Below are 22,230 nucleotides of genomic sequence, written 5' to 3'. Positions count from 1 at the left end.
ACAAAAGGCAAAGCGCCTGTTGGAATAGCGAAAGCAAATAGCGTTGCACGAATTTTTCTAATTAAAAAAAATCTACTTCTTTTGTAAAATTGTTATATGGGAACTTGGAAGAAATCAGGAAATGCCCAGTATAAAAATTCGATTGATGTACAATACGTGTTGTTTGATTAACATTTATACAATTTAATTAAGTATACTCTTCCGTGTTATTACATTACAATTACAATTGCGTGAGCTGCCCATCAATACACTTTCTTTAGAAGGAAAACCAAAACTAGGAATTTTACATGTAAACATTGCCAAATAAACGTAATGTAACAAGAAAACATGCGTGTGTGGAATTAATAATCATTTTAACCGTCATTAGCCACAGAGTAATTTGCCAGTAATACAAATTATATCATTTGCATTTTAATCATGCAGGACCACAATTTTGTTTAGTTTTAATTTCTACCCTGGAGTTTTTTTATTGATGCGACTATCAAATTAAAATCAAGCAGAATTGAAAATTTTACTACATGGTACCCCTTCCAATTTAGTCCTGATGTGTATATTACATGCGTTTCGAGTTTTGTTTAGTGGAATGAAAAATGTTTAAAACATTGATGTTATCTCAGAGGAAACAACAGTAAAGGCTCATGGTAAGGTGAAGAAGAGAAGATCAACAGAATTATTGGGATTTTTCATGGAAACCATTCCATTAGAAGATTTGTTAATAAATATCTTCATCACGCAGGACTTCCAATAAATCCATAGTCAACATGGAATATCAGTTCGAATTTACACTTACTAAGAAAGTATAAAATTATTTCCTCACAGTGTCTGTACAGATTTGTTAATTAATAATTTGAACAGTGTTGCCACCTTTACAACAGTCAGAACTAAGTTTAAAACATCACAACTGTGAAAATAACTCCCATAAAACTATAATTAATATGCAATTCATTTAATTAATACTCTTTTCCAATTTTCAAGATGGTTTTCTATAGTTTTATATCTCGATGGTTTGGATTTTGACAGTGTTGCCAACTTTACAAAATTCAGAACTAAGTTTGAAAAGTCACAACCCTCAAAAAATCCCAACCATATTTATTTTTTTCTTGTGTGTTCTTGTGTTCTTGTGTGAGTGTGTAAACGCAGTCATCTTGGTGTCTTCACAAACAAATTTTTTTATGACATTTCTTGACTAGGTTTATTCAGGAAGCTTTTCACCCAGAGTGTCATGTATGGCTAACGTATTTTAAGTACCTAGACAATTTCTATAAAACACAAAACAATCAGAAAGTACTTCTGCGATGTAAACGTGGTCACTGAAACTTAAACAATACTGCAGCATACTCACCTAGTCAAAATATTAACTAGGTTTACTCAGGAAGCTTTTGCCTACAGCTGACTAATTGATTATGACAGTTTAATGACAAATTAGATGGTTGTCTCAAAAAAGCAGCTAAAAACTCACTCATGGAGGTATAAAATACGGTTAAACTACTGTGAAATGATTTTGCTGTGTTTTATTTCTTTACAGCTTCATGGAACTGATTTTAACAGTTGAATCTGTACGAACAGACTTGAAAACTTGTCAACTAAACCATACTATTGTGTAAACAAAAATGAAGGTATAAAACACAGTTGTGGTACTTGCAATATTTCTGCTGTGTTTCAAGACAAATTTATAGCTATTTTGACAGATAACACTGTACTGACATACTCCAATAATACTCGTCATGGAGGTATAAAAGATTTCTGACAGACGTAAATTTCGATCGTCACATCTGGATATAGGAAGTACTAATTTTTAATTACTTTTGGGGAAATGGCTGTTTTTGTGTGTTTTTTAATTTTTTTGGCAACACATTGTAAAAGTTGTTAATTGTAATACTAGCAAACGATTCGAAAGGGTGTTTTGGACAATTAAAAATATTACATCAAGGAAACATATATGTCATAAGCCATTAAGAAAGAGTTTGAGAAAATGGATGTTGGACGTGTTGGAGGCAACAATCAAGTTGGAACTGTTATACAATAAAGCTCCCAACGATTATTATGTCATCATCATTTGATGGATGGTTCTGTTGTATGTTCATCCAACATCAATAGCAACTTCCAGCAAGTAACACAACTATTCTCAATATCAATAATCACCATTTGGAATACCTTCATCTTGGTGCAGTGTCCATCTCACTCTCGTCACCAGAAATCTGGTTCAAATATTGTTCTATTCCGGAGCAGCTGACTTTGTTATTTAAAATGTAAACAATATATAACCAAACTGAAACACTTCTAAATATCTACGCAATTACACACTAATAAATGTAATTATCTAAATTATGTTAGTGCTGTACCGTGACATTTGGACATTCGTCTTCACCAGGCCGGAAGGATCGTAGCTTTCTTCTACTAGCTGTATTTTGATGTTTTATTTGTAAATTTGTTTTATGCATTAGTGATAATGAAGTTCCACCATTGAACACCATAATACTTAGACACGCCAACGGATTTAAGTGTGTACTACATTTCACTGTCGATTTCAGCATCGTTCCAGCAAATCACTATGGGTTCAGGCACTCAAATTAGTCATTTATAATGAAGACTGTGCAGAATTTCCTGGTTGTAGTGATCAGAATATGAAGAAGTTAAAAAAGGAATAATTTGAAGTCAGAGGAAAATTGTTTCTTGATTCACCATACAAAGTGCAAGAAAACAATTTTTAGACTCATTGCATCTCAGACAACATCTGCGGAATAACCAATACAACTCTCTCAACAACATACAGAGTGTCCAAAACTTAACAGCTTACTTCCTATAATTTGATGTCCAATATAGATAACTTGTTGACTAAATTACATCAAATTCTTAGTGATTCTAAGTAACATTTGTTAAATTTCGTTATGGGATTTAATTTATGAACGTCTCTTGTGTTACTTTATACAAACTGGGTAGACCGAATGGGCAAGGCGCGACTACTTTCATTATCCTACTTTCTCTCTTATGTCCGCTTAAAATGATCTGAGGAAATACTTCAACCTTGTGTTTGTGATGACTAAAGCCATGTTAAGCGGAAGGGGTACTCATCTCGAAGCCGATATTGTAAAGTGCATCTATATATTCCCCCAGTTGGACAGGTGCGGGGTATTTTTGAAAAAACATCTCAGCCACTCACATGTTATATGTAGTTTAGTGTTGGTGACTTACTAAATTTTTTTGGATTACCTACTTTGCCATGTGGTCACGTCAGGTTGGTGTTTATAGTGTTTAGTGTTAAATTTGTGTGTAACGTAATTTCGCAGTTTAGTTATTTCTTCGGCCTCTTAAAAAATAAATTCAAATCTGTCCAATTACCAAAAATTTTTTTCAGCTTTATTAAATTAACTTATAACAGAAATAACAACTTACGCTATCAAACAAAAAGAGCCAAATTTTTATTGGAAAGTTTAATTGTATTCATAAAATATATATCAAAATTTTCCATGGGATACAACAAAGTGCAAAACACATTGCCAACACACTCTTTCTGTGATTTATTAAACCGTTAAAACTCTATAAAAATAAACTCGCAAATCCGCAATATTTAAACAAATTACAAACCAGTATGAAAAGGGCCAAAAATAAATCCCGATATAACTCGTTGCTTTTATCCTATTTTAATTCACAGTTTAATTAAAAAATCGCTCTTGTCCAAAGTGTTGCACTTGAGTATTATCCCGTTTAATCTGATCTGAAAAGCTGGAACTTGAGTTATTGTAATCAATTCTTCTGACTTTTGCCTGCTTTAAACAAGTGTCCAATCAAGGAAAGTGTAGCCTTGCATGTCCGGCAACAGTTTGAACTGAATTTTTCCCCTTTATCTCGAAAAATATATGGGCATGTTAAGGAAGTTATATTCATTGTAATAACAGGCCTAATCTGTTCCATGAAATGCAAAAAATATGCAGATTCTTGTGTGTACTAGCATCAGGAAATGTGTCGATAGTAGCCCTTATGTTAGTATACTATTTCCGCAAAGGTAATTATGTAAAAAAATGGTTTTCTTTTCGCAATGACGCCATGTTTATTTAGTGAAACTCTGCAAAAGTAGTTTAGCGTTTATGTACTGACCTACAAAACAAACGTAGAAACTATATGACCATAGAAAGTCCACTGTTGTTGTTTAAGCATTTATTTTTACTATAGACGAAGTGCTTTTCAAAATTTAATGTGTTTCTCAGCTGTTGCCGGTTAAGGTAAATAACTAATTTCCATAATTAATTCACTTAATGTAGTAACTGGCTTAATGTATTCAATTAAATTGCAACTTGTTTTAATAATTTTTATTTTGAACATATTATTATACAAACTAATTTCAAATAAGACCACCTTGTATGAGTACATACAGATTTAGAAATATTGGCCCAAATTTAGAACTTTTGATGTAAAACTTTTTTTTTGCTGTATGTCTTTACTGATCCTCCTTACTTTTATTACCTACAAATATTAATATTATCTGTAATCATTTGAATGTTTTCTACATTAAACAACTTCTATGCTGTTCCTAATCATCCAGTTTCTAACCTTGCAGCTTCTATTACTCTGTAGTATCATTTTCACCTCATCCAAATCTCCTTTTTTTTTTAGAACATTAGCTTTTTTAATGCAACTTTCTTTCTTGTAAATTCTAGAATTTATCTAATATTTTCAATTCAACCTGAAAAAGGCATAAAATAATCATCTTAAGACCATTATTCTAATCAACCAATAGATAGATATAAAGTAAATGTTCTTTTCACAGTTATATTATTTTTTCCAGCGTTGATACTCTTGATGGTTATTATTGAGCTTTTAATAAAGTTTCACTCTCAATTCAGATTCCACGAAATTATAAAGAAACGAGTCGTTAATTTAAGTTTTTAGTCAGTAAAAAACTCCAAAAACAGATTACAGTATATTTGACACACTTATTTTTAAATAAATAATTACAGCACCTTTACTGGGTATATAGGCATACAACTTTCCGATCAAGTTTTCCAATAAGTAAACATCAGCAAGGTTCTTTCCATAACTTTTAAATAGATTGCTCGTGATCAGTTTTAAAACTTTGCCAGACAGCTTCACCTAAAAGCAATCATTAGATGGGTAGTTTATCAGATACAGTATATTATGACAGGAGGGTTAATTAACCTTGCTTGGGTTTTAATCGTTTTTTTAGTCTCATTACTACCAAAGCTTTAAGTATTTGAATCAAAAAAAATATTAGCCTTTATAAGTTGTAAAACCACATTGCTTTCTTTTCTAAATTAAGTTCCAAATTGCTAATAATCAACATGATGATGTCGGTCTCATCTTCGAAATTCGAAAAGAATGTGTAATGCAAATATGTACAGGCCGAATAAATTTACTTTCACAGTCAGGGTCAACTTTCATTTCGGTTTCAATGTCGTGAACTACTAAATTTTAATATAATTTTTTTTTTCAGGCACTTGTTGGATTTTTGTCACTCTGCCTGACTCTGCAACATGCTGCTGGGGTAGTGAATACTGGGCAAAATAAGAAAAATGAAGAAACCATTAAAACTGTAAATGAAACTAAAGAAGGTGACAAATCTAATACTGAAGGTGGTGATTTGGTAGCGGAAAGTTCAGAAAAAGCCAACAGAAGAGAAGCAGCTATTTTGGATTCATACAGTGCCCCGGGATTAACATCATCACTGAGCCATGTCAGTTTGCCTGTTCCTGTATATGGAGTACCAAACTCGCCTTCAAATAATGTGATTTATCCCGCGCCACCACCTGACATCCCACCACCAGCACCCCTTTATGGAACTCCAAGTTTTGGAAAAATTTACGGAGTACCCCAAGTACCACTAGTATCAAAAGGTTATGGCCCTCCACCTCTACCGGTGAAATATGGAGCACCAACATTGAATTTCGGTCAATACCCCATTAATTTAAGCCCTCCAAAACCAATATACGGACCACCAAAAACTACATACGGAATTCCTGGTAAACCCTACAAATATCACAAATTTCCTCCAAAGAACTTCGGCTTCAGAGCACCCAAGCCTGTTTACGGTGCTCCAATAACATTCAAAGACAACTTCAGATTCAACAAACTGAATAATCATTTAAACAGTAACTTCTACACCTCCACAAACTCTCTCTCAAATTTGTATTCCGGAGTTTCAACCTTGAATCATCAGTATGGAGCTCCAGTACTACCACCACCTAAAATCCAATACGGAGCTCCAGTCCAAACAATTAATTTAGGAGGAGTTTCAAATCAATATGGTGTACCAGAGAAGCCAATCAGTGCTCCAGTAATAAGCTACGGTCCTCCACAACCTTCTCCAAACCCTAAACCACCTCATCCAGGTGCTCCAGCTCCTCCAACCCCTCCAGACATAAAATACGATGGTTGGCAACCTATCCCTGGGCTGGTGTCCAAAAAACCTATAGCAGAAATTCATCAAGTATCTGGGGAAGGGTCAGGATACCATGATTTAGCACCTCCACCAATCAATATTGGGCATAATCACATAAGCGAAAGTTACGGGGCTCCTTCTATAACTTTGGATATCAGTCATGGAACCAGCGTATTGGATTCGGCTTCTCATCAGAAAGGTGTGAGTGACTCGTATAGCGCACCTTTAGGTACCATCACAGGTTCTGGAGGAGTAGTAACCTCTTCAGGAAGTGAGGCACATGGTGGTGGAAGTACCCATTCGATCAATCTTGACTTGTCAAGTGTAGGAATTGGTTATGGTTCTGATATTCAAGCAGTCAAAAGCATTGAGTATGATCTCACTCCTCATCAAGGTTCTAACTCACTTACTGACTCATATGCAGCACCTCAAGTATCCATTAGTCACAACGAACAGAAAGGAATTTCCGGGTCTACCATTGGTTTAGTACCACCAAGTGGGTTATATGGAGCACCACCAAGCAGCAAGTATGGAACTCCACTTTTTACAAACACAGCTTCCAGTTATAAAAATGTAAACAAAAATTCGGGTCTTTACAGTGGTTCTTTCAAAACCAACACCTATTTACCACCAGCTCCTCCTGTAGCTCCTAGTGCTGGCTATGGCCCACCTTCAGGAGCTATATCCTTCCAAAACTTCGCTCATGGATCTTCAACAGCAGGAATTGATCTTCAGCACAGTTCCTTAAATATTGAAGGAGCTAATGCTTTACCTTTAACCAGCTATAACGTGCCTTTAGGTAGCATTGATGGAAGCTACTCCATTCCAGCTTCAACTTCTTCAAACGGGGACCTCACTGTATCTTTAGACTTCTCTCACCCTCCAGTTTCAATTGATCTAACTGGGGGAGAACCCAAACAACATTCTTCTCAACCCCATGATTGCTACAAGCAGCAGCTTCAAGTACCATCCCTAGCCTACGGAGTACCTTCAATTGACAGCTACACGTCATCCTTATCAAGTTTAACGACTAATATAGCTAACTCACACGTTCAAACAATAAATCAAGGCACTTATGGAGCCCCTGCTGCTCAAATATCACTACCATCACCTCAATATGGAGTACCAGACTTAGTACACAGTTCATCAATTAAAAATGAAGCGAAAGTGAATTCTTTGGAAGAGTCTGATGAAGAGCAGCACGGAAAAAGTTATGGCAAATCAGTAGCTGCAAGTTTTGGACCCAACAGTGAATTAGTAGAATCTCAGTCAATTGATTTGAACAACATTCCCTTGCAGGGAAGTTTAGGAAGCTACACCCTACAAATTCAGTCCGCTGATGGAGGTTCAGGTCAAGTACCTCACAATCAATTACTAAATGAGGGCTTGTTGCAGTCTATTCTGCAGGCTATAGAACAACCAGGCAGTCAAGGCCAAGATTCCAAATACCCAATTATTTTACAACCGAGTGTAGAACTTAATGACACTGTGAGTAACTCAGATGAATCTAAACAGGAAGCTTCAGAAATTAGAGAAGTAATTGTGGAAGCTCCTTCGAACAATAACAACGACGCTGAAGACAAAAACGGAGAAAGTGAAGAAACCCTGCAGCTTCTCGATACCAGCAATATCGCATTATACTACAAGAAAAACGATGACACTGGCAAAGAAGATAATGAAGAGAAAGCGGAAGAGAACAGTGTCGATGATGGAAGAAATTAGTCTGCTATATCTTAAATTCAGACAGATGGCCATATTTGTTAAGTTCGCTAAAAGTTTGATAATAAAAAATTTATTTGCTCAATACTGTGTCAATTTCAAAAATTACACAAATGAGAGTTGTATTTTGTAAATATTAGTTTAAGTAATAATTTATGGCGTTGTATGTAAGTTTTAGAAGTAAGAGTAGTAGTACTTAATTTATTGTGCTTTTATATATATAATATTTTATGATTGGAGAATTATTTATAAACTATGTCAGGTTGATGATTGAAATGACGAAATAACTAAGGTTGTACTTTGATTAATTTTTGTTCTGTTGAAAGTTTTTGTAACAATGTCAAATAAATGTAGTAAACCGTTTTATAGTGTTAAATACTGTTATTAACCTGTAGCTCTCTGTGTTGAAATAAAACAATAAAAATATCAATTTGTGTTAAATATTTTTGTTTTTTCTTGTATAATAAGTATAACAGAGTTGTTATATCCAATACACCAGTCAGAATCTTCTCAAAGCAAAAGTTGTATTGGTGTATTGATATTGTCAATAAAATTAAACAGTTAATTTTGATGGTCTAGCTGGGAAAATTATTTGAATATCAAACTATAAGAATCTCATTTTATACCTGTATTCGAGTCAAAAAACTTTAATTTTAACACAATTTATACATTTGATATTAAACAAGGGAAAAAAGATCAAAAGAAGACTAACATCAAGGCAGAAAAATTCTACAAAAATTCCCTTGTGAGATTTTTTGTTTCAGTTAAAACATCCTTTGTAACGTTTTGGAGTTGATGTCTTTACAAATGGTCTTTTGTGTAACTCGGTCGTTTCCCTAAGTCTATCGGTATGATGTATGGGGGGATTAAAACAAAGCCATAACATACGATGTCCACTGAGAGCTTAAGTGCAAGGTTAGCGGAAAGCCATACTCCATTGATTTTCCCCCAAGTATTGAATTGAATTTTATGACACTAAAAATGTATAGACAAACGTTTCTGAATGGTGGGCTTAAGTATAAATTTTCATTTAGCAAGAAATGTCAATATTGTGAGGATGAAAAATTGAGCAAGTCATTTCCCGAATGCGGAGGCTGGCAATAAAAGAGTATCAAATATTAATTTGCTGCAAAGTTCCAGAAAAATAACAGTCTATACAGCCTAGAAGGTAAAGCCCTCTTAGACTTTACACAGACTTAAAGAAATGTCGACATTACAATCGAAAACATAGGAATTTTACGATAAAGCGATGCAATTTCATGTTCCTATTTAAATTAATGGATTTCTAGAACAACAGTTTTCAAAATAAGATTTATCTTTTCGGGAATAAATACACGTGCCAATTTATTTTCAGGATAAAATCGTGAGAAAGTTAATTTTCTTGTGCTTATGCAAATAAGTTTAATGATAGCTCACCGCTGTTGCACGAGATTCTTCAGATCCAATCCAATTCCGAATTTTAATTAATTTCGACTTCCTACACATTTTCTTTGGCCAAGGGCGGATTTTCTATTTGCGAGGAAAGCTATTATAGACGTTGGAGAAGTTAAAACAAAAACCCAAGAAGCGATTTTCTAAAAAATACATACTTACTTCTTGTTAAATTTAAATGTTAGATGGAGGATTTTCCAGTCGGCTAGAGCTAATTAAATACAGAACGATTCCTGAAAAGTCCGCACACTGGGCTATAAATTGCCAGCCAAAGAAAATTAATTCTTCCAAGCCTGGAAAAAGGAGCCATAGTATCCTATAAGCGCCCCGACTACCGTTTGATCTACAACTCTTCTTTCTCCCTATCAAAACGAACTGAGGCGAAATATCCACTGGTTAAATTGAAAATTTCTCTACACAGCAGCTGTTGACATTTTTCCCATCCTGAAAATGAATATGTAATTAAATTTAAATTAGATTGGATTTTTCGTTAATTTGGCTCCGTCAGGCCGAGAGGTTATGAATTTTAAAAGCGTGATTTGCCGGTATTTGCCTAGACAAAGGGCAAAGGATTCGGCGACAGATTTTACTGCTGAACCGGATATTGGATAATCCGTCTTAAAAGAATATTGATTCTCATTTATGTTAAATGAGAGTTTATTCTATGCATAGTCAAATATTCGAGATACAGAAAAAAATACATTTGTTTTACACATAATTCATTGTACACAAGAATGTTTTAAGTCTGTAACTGTAACTGGTTAGTGACTGACTCACTCTGCTTAGTAGCTGAACTACTGACGAATCGTTGAACTACTTGAAAATAAGCTAAATAGTTTACATAATTAATTATTGGCAAATGACAATAATAAATGAGTTATTTAGTTTGCGCAGAAAAGCGTATGTGCATTGCCAAATACAAATACATAAGCAGTAAAAAATAAAAAACCATTCTTTTGGCATCGAAGGACAGAAAGAAGTCCTAAATGTTCCAAGAAATTTGAAAGAGAGTTAAAATCATTTTGGAATTGTCAAATATCTCTAAATACTCTTAAATGCTTCTGAAATGAATCATTTTGGATCTGCCTGAGAATCTTCCAAATACAGCCAGAGGCCTTCTACAAGTATCATAACGATTCAAGACTTTTTTAAGATCAAAGACTTGTACAATTATTTTTAATTTGCCAGTGGCTTCTAAACACTATTGAAAACTTCCCAAATACTCAAAAATTGCCAGAGGATTCTACAAATGTCCTAAAGCGTCTAGGATTTCTTTTAAATCATTTTAGAATTACCAGAATTCTTTTAATACTACTAAAAATCTTTCAAATACCCAAAAATTGCCAGAAGCCTCTTCAATGTCCGAAAAATTGTCTAAAGGCTTAAAAATTAAATTGTAATTGCCAGAAATAATAAAAAATTTATAAATACTACTAAAAACCTCCTACAAACTGGCAGAGCCCTCTACAAGGGTTCTAAATGTTGTAACATTTTTTTTTAAATGCAGATTGCGGAAGTTCTTTAAAATCGTTTTGAAATTGTCGGAAATCTTTAAATACTACTAAAAATCTTCAAATTTTTTTTTTTACTTCCAGACGTTTCTATAATTAATTTGGTAAAAACTAAGTTTGATAGAAACACAGCAATGACATCTGGCGACACCAAGAAACAGGATTTTCAAATTAGGGGATATTCCCGTAAAAATTGAGACTTTTTTATCTTTGGGGTATTTATTTCCTAAGGGAAAAATATTTACCAGAAGACAGGATAACAACTGGGGATTTTTGGTCTGACACTTATACTACTCAAATCCACCCTTTTTGGAACAGTTTGCTAAAAAAAACTAAAGTTTTGTATTTAAGTTTGGCACGCATAACGCGAAAATTCGAAATTAGCACGTGTCAAATAAGGACATCTTTAAAGAAACAGGAGAAAGATGACAGTATGATGGAAACGGAGAGGGATAATGATTAAAATTCAGGAGTATCAAATTACAATATTTGTTGGGGATTTTTTTATTTTGTTTGGGGAAATCTGATCAGGCAACCCTGCCGAGAAAACAACGATTGCACTGTATAAATTTGACAACATCGTTCATTGCTACTTATCCGAGGACCATTGTACTTTAAAGTAATTCAACTACTGAAAAAACAGTAAAATCAACAACTGCTTTTGTTTAGTAAGTAACAAATTATAATTATTATTGTTGTTTAAAAGTAATTGAATTTTAGTAGTTCAATTACTTGAAAGTAATTGAATTACATTTTTCTATGAAAGTAGGGCTTACTGAAACAGTTCTTTTGTGATTTTCAAAATAATACAACTAGTCAATTGAACTGAATCTAATGAACTTTAAATATCAAATTATAATCTCAAATATACACAGAACGTATAAATAAACATTATTATACTTCAAACTAGAAACGTAATGATTATCAATGACTAAAAACATTACAAATTTCTTGAAAAAGAAGATCAGATAATAGAACTACAAATTAATATTTTTTAATACACGAGCCTGCTCATAACTGCGATTCTGTAACAAATCACTTCTTAAACTACGGATTATTAAACGAAATTTATAGATTGACCTGTTGAAGGCTGGATTCATTAATATACTAAGAATGAACAACAAAATATTTGGTATTTGAACAAAGTTCGTGTTGTAAAGTCAATCTATAAATGCACCACCTTTACAGTAATAAATATTTAACAGTGACTATATTAATAAGGAAAAATATACAAGCACATGCATTTGTACACTGTATAAGAAAAATAGGAACAACTATTAAATTTCCAGAAATTGACCTTTGATAGTTGTTCCAACAGCCGAACTACTTATAATTTAAAGCTAACTTATTGTTTGACTAAAAGCTAAAAAAAAACTAATAAGGTTTTAATTGTCGTCATTTTCAGGCTTAGTAGTTTCCTCTTTTTGGGGTGTTAAGAGCAACTTGTCCCAGTCAATCGGTGGTCCAAACACTTCCTGTTCAAGCCACAATCCATAGTGGCCTCTGAAGCTCTCTGACAGCTCAGGGGCGTTGCCTAACACGCTGTTAACACTGTTGTCAACAGGTTCAAATTCACTATCCTGTAACAAAAAAATTTATAGTCTTTTTAATAAGACTGCAGTAATAAAACTCACGTGCACTTGTCCATAACGGCGGTTGTTGAATCGGTCTACAGAGGCTCTCAGAGAGCACTCCTCAGCCTGAAAGTCCCACGGTCTTGCGTCAATATCTGCAAAAATGTCTTAGTTACACAACAATCTCTAAACCTGATTTCCCATACCGTTTCCGTAAGCCCAGTCATCATTAAGGCGATGTCGAACTTTTTGGTATATGGCACTAATGGTTTTCATATTTGATTTACGCCATTGCCTCCCCAAATATTTTGTTTGCATTTTTAACAATTTCAGGACGTAAAGTTGGGTCATAGCGTGTCTAATTTTTAATGTTCGCTTCAGGATAGGTGCTGATTTAAACACCACAAGCATCTAAATGGAAAGAAAACAGTAAGTCAAATTTAATTAAAAAAATGAGCTTTCAATGTCATTTTTACGATTAAAAGAAGGTCTAAAAGGGTCACATGATTGTTTTTAATTTTTAAATTCAGTTACAAATGCTTTAAATAGCTATCTTGCAATCACATGGCCTAAAAAAGGTAATTATATTTTATATAATTACCTTTGCATGAAAAGATAATTTTGCATAAAAACTTGTTATCTCTTAACTGCATGAGTTTATTTTCATATTTTTTTGGCGAAAGAGCCCGACACCGAAGATGGAGGGCTTTTTTAGAAAAAAATATGAAAATGACCGAATGCAGTCTGCAAAGATAACAAGTTTGAACACAGAACTATCAAATATATACTATATTTGGGGAATATTTTCCGAATAAAGAAAATGTTTTGGTTTTGTTGCAACTATAGATTGCTCAATGGAGCTCAATGAGCAAGTTCCAAACCGTTCATTAATTTTCGTTGAAATCGCGTATGACATTGTTTGGTTATAAAAAGTAAAAAAACTGCACAACGACAACAATTAGTGTACTAGCAATAGGCTCTACAACAATGCAGTCGTTATAGATATGTGCAGTGCTATTATCGCTGTCATTCTGGTGAAAATGCACTCCTATGGGACATTTAACACATAAGGGAAATATTCCAATAAGTTACAAAGGCCATATGACTGTTTCTATTTAAAATTTAATTTTTTATTTATGAAAACTGATGGTCCGTCGATATGATCGTACGGTATTGAATACAAGTAACAACAGTAAAATTACTTTATTTTAACTGTAGTAGTGTGGTGACCAACCTACAGAGTGATTCAAAAAACATATTAAGTAAAATTATATTACATCACTTAGTTCTGCAATTTTAATAGAAAAATAAGTGGATTTACAGTACGCTTTTGCCACCCTGTAAAACTCAATATTTTAAAAATAGATAATGAATGTGTCTCCACTTAAAATAGATATTTTCAAGAGCAATCTTGATTATCATGCTTTCTCCAGAACATAATTGAATCTAAAAAAAATCAACTTGGTCCAACCTGTATAGCTAAATAATTATAGCAAAAAAGTAAGTCAATAAATGTGCCCAGAACATAACATATTAAAAAAAGACAAATTACAAGTCTCAAAATTAAAAACTTACCATTATTCTTGAATGCTTCCACTTGGTCAATTTATTTAAAATTCTCAATAAATTGATGCATGCAAAGATGTTCCTCCAAGAACATTGAGCTGCATCACCAATTTCTAAGCTTTCCGCCGTTAACTCGGGTTGGTCTCCAATGATGCATGCCGGGAAATCCAAAATGGGAATCCTTAACAAACATAATATCAACAAAGTTATTTTCCATTAATATGACAAAGCTTACGCATTTTTTGCGCCGATATACGCCATGATATTCTGGTTAAAAAATTTTAACACTAGAGGAATACAATTCGCAAAAACTAAATGTTGAGACATAAATTCGAATTGATATATGTGATTTAATTTAAAGTGCTTTAGTAATAGTAATAAAATGGCAGATACTGCCTTTACTATAATTTCTTTATGTCTGTTTACATCAATGCCTAATTTCATTGATTGCAGCACGGTCATTCTAAAAAAAAAATAAAAATTAGCGTGATATTTCAACATAATTGCAAAACTTACGGCATTTCTTCTGGCAGAACGTCAGCCATAATATTAATAGAGTCAGTCTTAGCTTTGGATGTTGGGGCAGCAGCCAGCAAGATTTTCAGTAAGGCAATCATATACTGGGGTAAATTTGGCAACATAGCCTGGTATAAACTCTCGGTTGGGTTATCTTCCACTTCGGGCTCTTCAGTCGATATCGGGTTTCTGGCGATTTCTTCTTCTTTCTTGATTTGAAGTTCAGCTAGCGATGTGTATACGTGCTAAAATTTTCCTTGTTAAGTTTAGCATATGATTTTTAGAAAGTTTGCACACCTCTTTCAAAATTCGTACTCCTTCATGAATAGGTTGGGGTAAGCCGAACAAAGTTTCTGAATCACCCGGTAAGGTGTAACCTAGAAACTTCATTCTCGACGCATCCAAAAATGCGTCGATGTCCTTTTGACGAACTTTTGGTTTCCACGGTAATCCTCTTGCAATGGGTGGGTCATGTTGGGGAGGCGGCGATACTTGCATATTATACATGTTTAAAATATGGCTATTGAACATTTGGCTTGCCTCATTATTATCTGTTGGTCTTCTTTCATCATATTCAGTCATATCGGTTATTTCGTCCCCATTTTCGCTAGCCATAGGCGTTTCCATCTCCATGCCTAAAGCCTCTTGGTCATCAAGACTGCTTTGTTTCATTAAGCTCTGAAATAAAACGTTTCAAAGAATTTTTTTTTGCGATTGTACAGTTTATTCTTTTATCACCTTCATTTTGTTTGAAAAGTATATGAGTTTGCTTTTAATTTTAAATACGCACCTAATCAACACGCAACCATCTGTATTCAATAGATACAAAATTAACAAAAGATTTGTATTAGTTTAAAATTACTGTTTCTGTTTAATTGATTTATTGCAAAGTACTACAAGTTTTCTTAAAAAAAAAAAAAACAAAAAACACTGCACATTTATGTTTCTTAATGAATTTTAACTATAGTCTGTTCACGATTTTTGACAATAATTTTTCTTTAAGATTATATGACAATTTTTCTTTCAATTTCTTAGCTGCAATAATAGAAATTCGCTAGTTAAGGGCCAATTAAAAATGATTAATCATTTACTCCTGCAATATCATAAAATTAAAGCCTGTAATTAGTGATTTGATACGGAAATTTTTCAAGAGGGCAAAAATGTTCAGAATGACTTTCTGTACCCAGTGGACTAGGTTTGCATCTACTTAGAACAGGATATAAACGCGGTAACAACCGGCGCAAAGCGTTACTTTCAAGTTTGACTGTTTTTTAGTCACTCTGTATATGTTCAATCGTCTTACGGTTAGCAGGAAATGAAGGAGCAGTTCAAGACAAACATTTTGAGCTTTTTACAGTCGCTGTACTGTAAATTTTCAAAATGTTTAACTTGATTAAAGCAATTGAGTAAGTTCGTTTAACTCATCGGGTTTTTATCGTATTGCTAATTTAAGGTTTAAACTTGAATATCTCAAGCCGTTTGAATAAAGATATATGGAATGTGAATTGACTTTGATACAAAAAAAGAAGACAAAATTTCATTTCTTGTCCATAATACATATTGTACAATTTACCGATTTAAAACATAACCAATAAAGCTACTAAACCTTAAACTCGCCTTGGAGCTTTGTATATAACCTCGGATTCCCGGCAACAAACGATTCGATTAAATAGACGATGTAAATGTGCTCAATGAAACACAAAGCCTTTGCAGATGCATATCCTAGACGAAAGCGTTTACTTATCGCAAACGCAAACATAAACAACAATACTGCTGTAATGAGGACTTATTAACTCACACCTGGCACAAATAAAAAATGGGTCGTTTGATTGTTGAATTATTACTTCAAAGTTCAGTATTTCCTAAAAATTGAAGAATAGGAAAGAAATATCAAGAAATGATTATGTATTTATCAAAAAATGAGAATGGGAAAAATGATTTTAATATTAGATATTCTAACCATCCAAATTGTTCTTAAATTCAGAAATTATGGGTTATTAAGTCACAAAAAATCCCATATTATCAGAAAAACAAAGTTTTACATACCCGTCTAATTGGTCTAGTGTTTCTTTTTTGGTTTTGGGCCTCCAGCAAATCTGATGCACTAGCAGGAGGTGAAGAAGATCTCATTGTTCTTGCAATTTCCATTGTGTCTTCATCTTGGGGCGGTAAATTTGCACTCTGCCGTTTTTCCGCTTTCATTTCCTAACACCACAAAATACATTGTTTAAACAGAAATAAATCAGTGAAAATCTACCTTGAGTTTTGTCATTCCGCCTAAAGTCATAAGAATAAGTTTCCACAAAAGTAGAAGGACTTTTTTCATGGGAAAGTGGGGGGCGGCTCCACTACAAAACTTTGTCACCATGGATAGTAATTTGATAACCAAGTGATCCTCTTCAAGACCGTACCCTAAAACAATTATTTCTGTAACAATGGACACTTTAGGGCCCAATACGGAACCTCACCAATTTCACAAGTGAACGCAAAAATTTCAAGGGAATAATCGCTTTCATTGTTTGCCATTTCAGTTCGTATTACTTCTACAATAGTATACATAACTGAGAGAATGACCCTTAAATCTATAGAATCCGCTAACGAAACGGCAACCTTACGCATTGCCACGTGTGCAGCTGTGCTATTGCTGCAAAACATAAGTAATAAATATTACGTTAAATAAACAAAATATAAGGAATTACTCTATTTCGAGACTAAGTAAGTCTGTAAACGCATGGAACGTTCCTAAACGAAACAGCAGAAGAGTATTGATTCTGCTCCAGTGCATTTGTTCTGCATCAGACTGGACCTCGGCCCAACAGCCTTGCGCGATGTAAAGTATACACCGCGCGGTCCTCATCCGCAGAGGCTTCTGCGTAGACTCTAGTTGGTCTAAGAGCTTCATTACTACCGACTTACGCTTCTCTATCGATAAATGTTGCCAGCTGGGTGGTAGTTTAAACGATTCCATTTGGTCCTCGAATGCCTAAACAATTTTTGTTGTTGTGACTTCAACAATTAAAATTTCGCTTGATTTAAAAGAATAGATAACAGGACTGAAACAATGAATCCGACTGAAGGTTGCATAATTTGGACCATATAAGAGGTTTGGATTCAGATTTGACACACAACAGTGATAAAACAAAGTTGAAGTAATTTAACTAAACAACTGCATTTAACTTTAAAATGGACAAAAAAACTAGAATTTGAAGTTAAAGCAAGAAGTAATAAGACTCACAAAAAAACAGAAAAACTTATCCTTAAAAAATAAAAATTATTGACTTTCTGATTTGCTTACTGGATAGGATGAAACATAATCCGGGTTAAACGTAGTCTAGACATAAAAAAATAATAGCAGACATTCAACAAAAAACCAGATCATCCCAATAAAGATAAAATAGACACCTAGTCTAAGGTCATAGAATATGATAATACAAAATTAGATTAACAATTTTTTAACATTACAATTTAATTTTCTGCATTTAACTACTTGAAACCCTCTGGAAATAGTAAACTTACCTTGACATTGAGTTGAAACTCCGGCTGTTCAGTATAACTGTAGAGTTCAGCGATTTCATTTGGAAAAGTATCCGTGTCATCGTAAACGAAGTCCAGTTCTTGGGACTCAGTTCCCCCTCCCTAGACATTAAAATCAATGATATACATTATTTAGTTAAAAATACCTTCAATCAACCTTCCACAGTGCAAGCAAAATAAAAAACAAAAAAGCCAACTAAGCAAACAAAACCAGAATTAGTACCCACATTAGATTTATAAATAGGTCTTTTCTCAGGAGGGTGTTTTGATTTGGGATGTTTGGATGAAGTATGCTTTTTGAACAAATATCCTACAGGCAAAAGGAACTTTTTGATGCCATGGCAGTAGCACCCCTTAAAAGGTGTACGCCAAATATCATCCGGGGTGGCAGTAGGTGTGGCAGACTCTAGGGCAGACTCTGCCTGTCGTGATTGTCGTGGTTCTCTTCTGGTCCTTCTTAGAGCGGAATATACAGGTATTTTGGAAGGGATTCTTCTATAATCTAGAGATATTTTTGTGTAATTTAATATTTCAGGCACTTCTGAAATACCAGATGTTCAAGATCACCCAGGACATAGGAGATTAACATAAAAAAACGGTTTCGATTTTTTTGCGCCTGTAGGGTTTATTAAATTGTAAAACTTCCTTAATAAAAGTTGAAGAGTGCATCTTTGGCTATCAACCTGTAATTTTTTCAATACTGTGGGTTTAGCCGTTTAGACGCAAAACGCCTCTAACCAAAATTCCGAAAATTTGAACCTCCTGGTAACTATTATGCACATAGGCATAACATAAAGCAAAGAAAATTAAACAAAATGATGAAGGTGAAGATAATTCTTTGATAGTTTTTATGAACAACATTCATGTTAGAAACCACATTTCCTAGAAAAACTTGGAAAGCAAATTTGTATAAATAAGGGATACTAATTTGCAGTTGTGGTGGGACAATTTTGCAGATTTATTCCCACTAGCTTGTAATATAGTATCTTTTAGTGCACTCCATTTTTTTTTGCTTTATGTGCCTAATAGTCATTACTAAATAAACAAGTATTGGCAAAGAGGTGAAATGAAAATTCTTTGTTATGATTCTTCTAAAAAATTACAGGTTGATAGCTGAAGATGCACTCTAGAACTTATATTAAGGACATTTTACAATTAAATAAACCCTACAGGCGCAAAAAAAATCAAAACCGTTTTCCCATGTTATCTCCTATGTCCAGGGTGCTTTTGGGACACCTGGTATTTTTTAAGCCAACTAATTTAGAGTTTTCCTCCTTCTTCTTTAATTTTTTCTGCTTCTCTGGAGTTACACTCTGTACTGTCTGTTATTAGTGTTATCATAGTCACCTATTTTCAATAATTTCAGATCTTCTAAAAGTTCTTTGATTCTTGGTGGCTCCATATCAATACTGGTTCCTCCTCAGGTGTATCTACTAAGATGTAAATGTAAATTTAGAAAAAAGTTTGCAACAATAATTAACAACTTTAACTGAGGCTTTAGTCAGAGTGTTAATATAAGTATCACTTATACAAGGTATCCAAAAAGTCTGGAATATTACAAATATCTCAAAAACTACTGATTTTATTTGTCTCAAAGTTTGCATTTTGTTATAGTAAATATGAGCACATAATGTGAGGGAGAAATGAGGTTTGCAAGTATACAGGTCAGTCACAAAGTATACCAACTTTATTAATTGAAATCTAATGCATATTACTCCATATTTTAAGAGTACTCATAAAGACCAATTCTACAATACCTACACAATTTTATAACTTTATTTGAGGGAATGATATGAAAAAATTCCAATAAGTAAGTTCCTATGTACCTAATTATCTACTTAATTATTTAAAACTCTTGTTTTTTGAGAGGTGTACCCACCTATAACAATGGTAGGAGTAACAATAAAAGCTATAACTTCAATATGAAGTTGAATTGTTATCCATTTTTCCTGTGTCCTAAAGTTAATCAAATTTCCATACTACATAAAATGGAGTTTTTGCAAAAAAAGTAGGAATCATGTAAATCATTGAATTGGTCTTTATGAGTACTCTTAAAATCTGAAGTATTACACAGGATGTTAGGCGTGAATTAAAATAGTTAATATTCTTTGTGAATGACCCTGTAATGGTTAACCAATGGGTACTATAACAATATGCAACTATGAAAAATAAAATTAGTAGTTTTCGACATATTTGCATTATTCCAGACTTTTTAGACACCCTGAATTTAGCCAAAGGCTTTTAGAAGTTTCAACAGATACTGAGGTTTCAATCATTTCAAAGAAGTTCATCCAAAAAGCCAGGTGAGGCAGGCTGTTTTGTTTTTGATAATAAATCAGACCCTTCTAGAGATGCTTTAGGTCGATCTGTCACTTTAAAAAGTTCTTTCATAACTCTAGTTATTTTAGATCTGTTAGGCTCTGAAAAAAGGTTCAGTGGGCTAGTCGGGGCAGAGGTATGTTCAAATCCTTTCTTCAACTCAGAAACCTTACTTCTGGGTGGGGGAACTTAATAATGAGCCTGTATGCAACTTAATGTGATTGAACAGTGTTTGAGAAGATATAAAATTAATAGAATCTTGACAACGAAGTTGGCAGACACAAGAATAGGTACAATCTTTTCAAACAAAAGGGAATTTGTTGGAGGTTTGGATAAATCAGTTTTAGATAGACTCATTGTTAGATATGTTAAAAAGACATGCCCAAATAAATATGTAAAAAAGCTTACTTCACAACAAATAAACAGAAAATATTAACAGTTCCAACAGGGAACATGCAATATGTAAAAGGCTCAAAGCTGTATGTACACCGTAGATACACCATGAAGTACTAAAATCAAATACATAACACAAATCTTTTACCAAATGATAATGTATCAATATCCTTTGAGAAATTTAACACACAAACCAGTTAGTAACTTTTAAATGCTGTAAATTAGAAGCAAAACAATTTCACCAGCTAAATTCTACTTCTTGGTGCTATAGCACTGTTCAGGCCCTTACATCGGAGTCCTGGCGATGACGTCGGATTATCTCTCTTAAAGCAATTTTGAATTCCTTTTTGCCATTGCCATTTGGATCCATTTCAATAACTTAAGCATTATTTCACTGATTTTTCTCACACTAATTACACTATAAATTGAAAAATAGTTCACCCTTCACTTTTTACTTACCGACGCCAACGACTCCATTACATTTTACTGTCAAATGTCAGAAATCAAATAATTGATAACTGATACTGACAGCTCAGACACAGACGACAATCAGCTAATCCAAGGAGTTTCAAATCCCGATTTAAGAAAAAATGAAATAATATTAAAAACTAAAATGTTGTTCAGTTTAAACATTGGATTCGAAAACAGGATGTGTATAGATAGAACCAAAGAAAACTACCCTCCCACCACACTTTTTTACTATGTTCGTTTCAAAAATTTTTTCGCTGACTGGTTTTCATTTCGGCCTTTTATTCAGAAGCAAAAATGGTTAAATCTGCTTGGCTTTATCGATTATCGTATTAATTTACAGTTTATAAACTTCAATATAATGTTATTAGAAACCGGATACCAGCGGCTACTATGAATTAGAAACTTATCGATTTAATTGCACATTAGTTTCGTTTAATGGGTAAACATTACTACTATAGTACTGAGTAGTGAGTATAATTTAATATCAATGGCACAATGCACACCTGGCACCTGGCAGTTTGACCCACATTCACTACACGATACCAGTTTAATTTTGTTGTTTTGCGCCCTCTCTCTTTTTCGAAGTACCATGAAATGAACTAGAAAGAGAACAACATCTTCCTATTTGTAGGTGGACATGATTTAGTCAAACGTCAGCATATTTTGTGCTTGTGAAATAATAGATGGCGGCACACGTATTAAACATTTAAACAACAAAATGCTGAGAAAGGATTTGATATCATTTTAATAAAATATAATGATCAACGATGGGGTTCTTTGTATTACAATTGTTAAAATGTTG

General features: G+C 33.6%; 2 protein-coding genes across 3 annotated transcripts; one reads left to right on the top strand and one right to left on the bottom strand.

The window, feature by feature from the left end:
* Positions 1 to 3,085: 3,085 nt before the first annotated feature.
* On the top strand, positions 3,086 to 8,554 carry LOC145738886 (uncharacterized). Its single transcript, XM_081994005.1, has 2 exons — positions 3,086 to 3,235; positions 5,450 to 8,554. The coding sequence occupies exons 1-2, from the start codon at positions 3,221 to 3,223 to the stop codon at positions 8,114 to 8,116; spliced, it is 2,682 nt and encodes an 893-aa protein (XP_081850131.1). The 5' UTR covers positions 3,086 to 3,220; the 3' UTR covers positions 8,117 to 8,554.
* Positions 8,555 to 11,871: 3,317 nt separating this feature from the next.
* Strip (striatin interacting protein) lies at positions 11,872 to 21,450 on the bottom strand. 2 transcript variants are annotated; one of them, XM_081994466.1, is made up of 13 exons: positions 21,247 to 21,450; positions 18,228 to 18,347; positions 17,411 to 17,694; positions 17,180 to 17,355; positions 16,969 to 17,123; positions 16,758 to 16,916; positions 15,009 to 15,389; positions 14,712 to 14,956; positions 14,431 to 14,658; positions 14,205 to 14,376; positions 12,836 to 13,040; positions 12,690 to 12,784; positions 11,872 to 12,635 (listed from the first exon to the last, which is right to left on the bottom strand). In XM_081994466.1, exons 1-13 carry the CDS (start codon positions 21,325 to 21,327, stop codon positions 12,441 to 12,443), a joined length of 2,496 nt encoding a protein of 831 aa, XP_081850592.1. In that variant the 5' UTR covers positions 21,328 to 21,450; the 3' UTR covers positions 11,872 to 12,440. The 2 variants fall into 2 exon arrangements, with proteins under 2 accessions (XP_081850592.1, XP_081850593.1); XM_081994467.1 differs by lacking the exon at positions 17,411 to 17,694 and having other exon boundaries at positions 21,247 to 21,408.
* Between the last annotated feature and the right edge of the window lie 780 nt (positions 21,451 to 22,230).

The sequence above is a fragment of the Ips typographus genome, linkage group LG16, assembly GCF_016097725.1.
Source record: "Ips typographus isolate SLU linkage group LG16, UJ_Ityp_2.0, whole genome shotgun sequence".
NCBI lineage: Eukaryota > Metazoa > Arthropoda > Insecta > Coleoptera > Curculionidae > Ips > Ips typographus.
The sequence above is the reverse complement of the archived record's forward strand: the minus strand, read 5'-3'. Positions and strand labels throughout refer to the sequence as shown.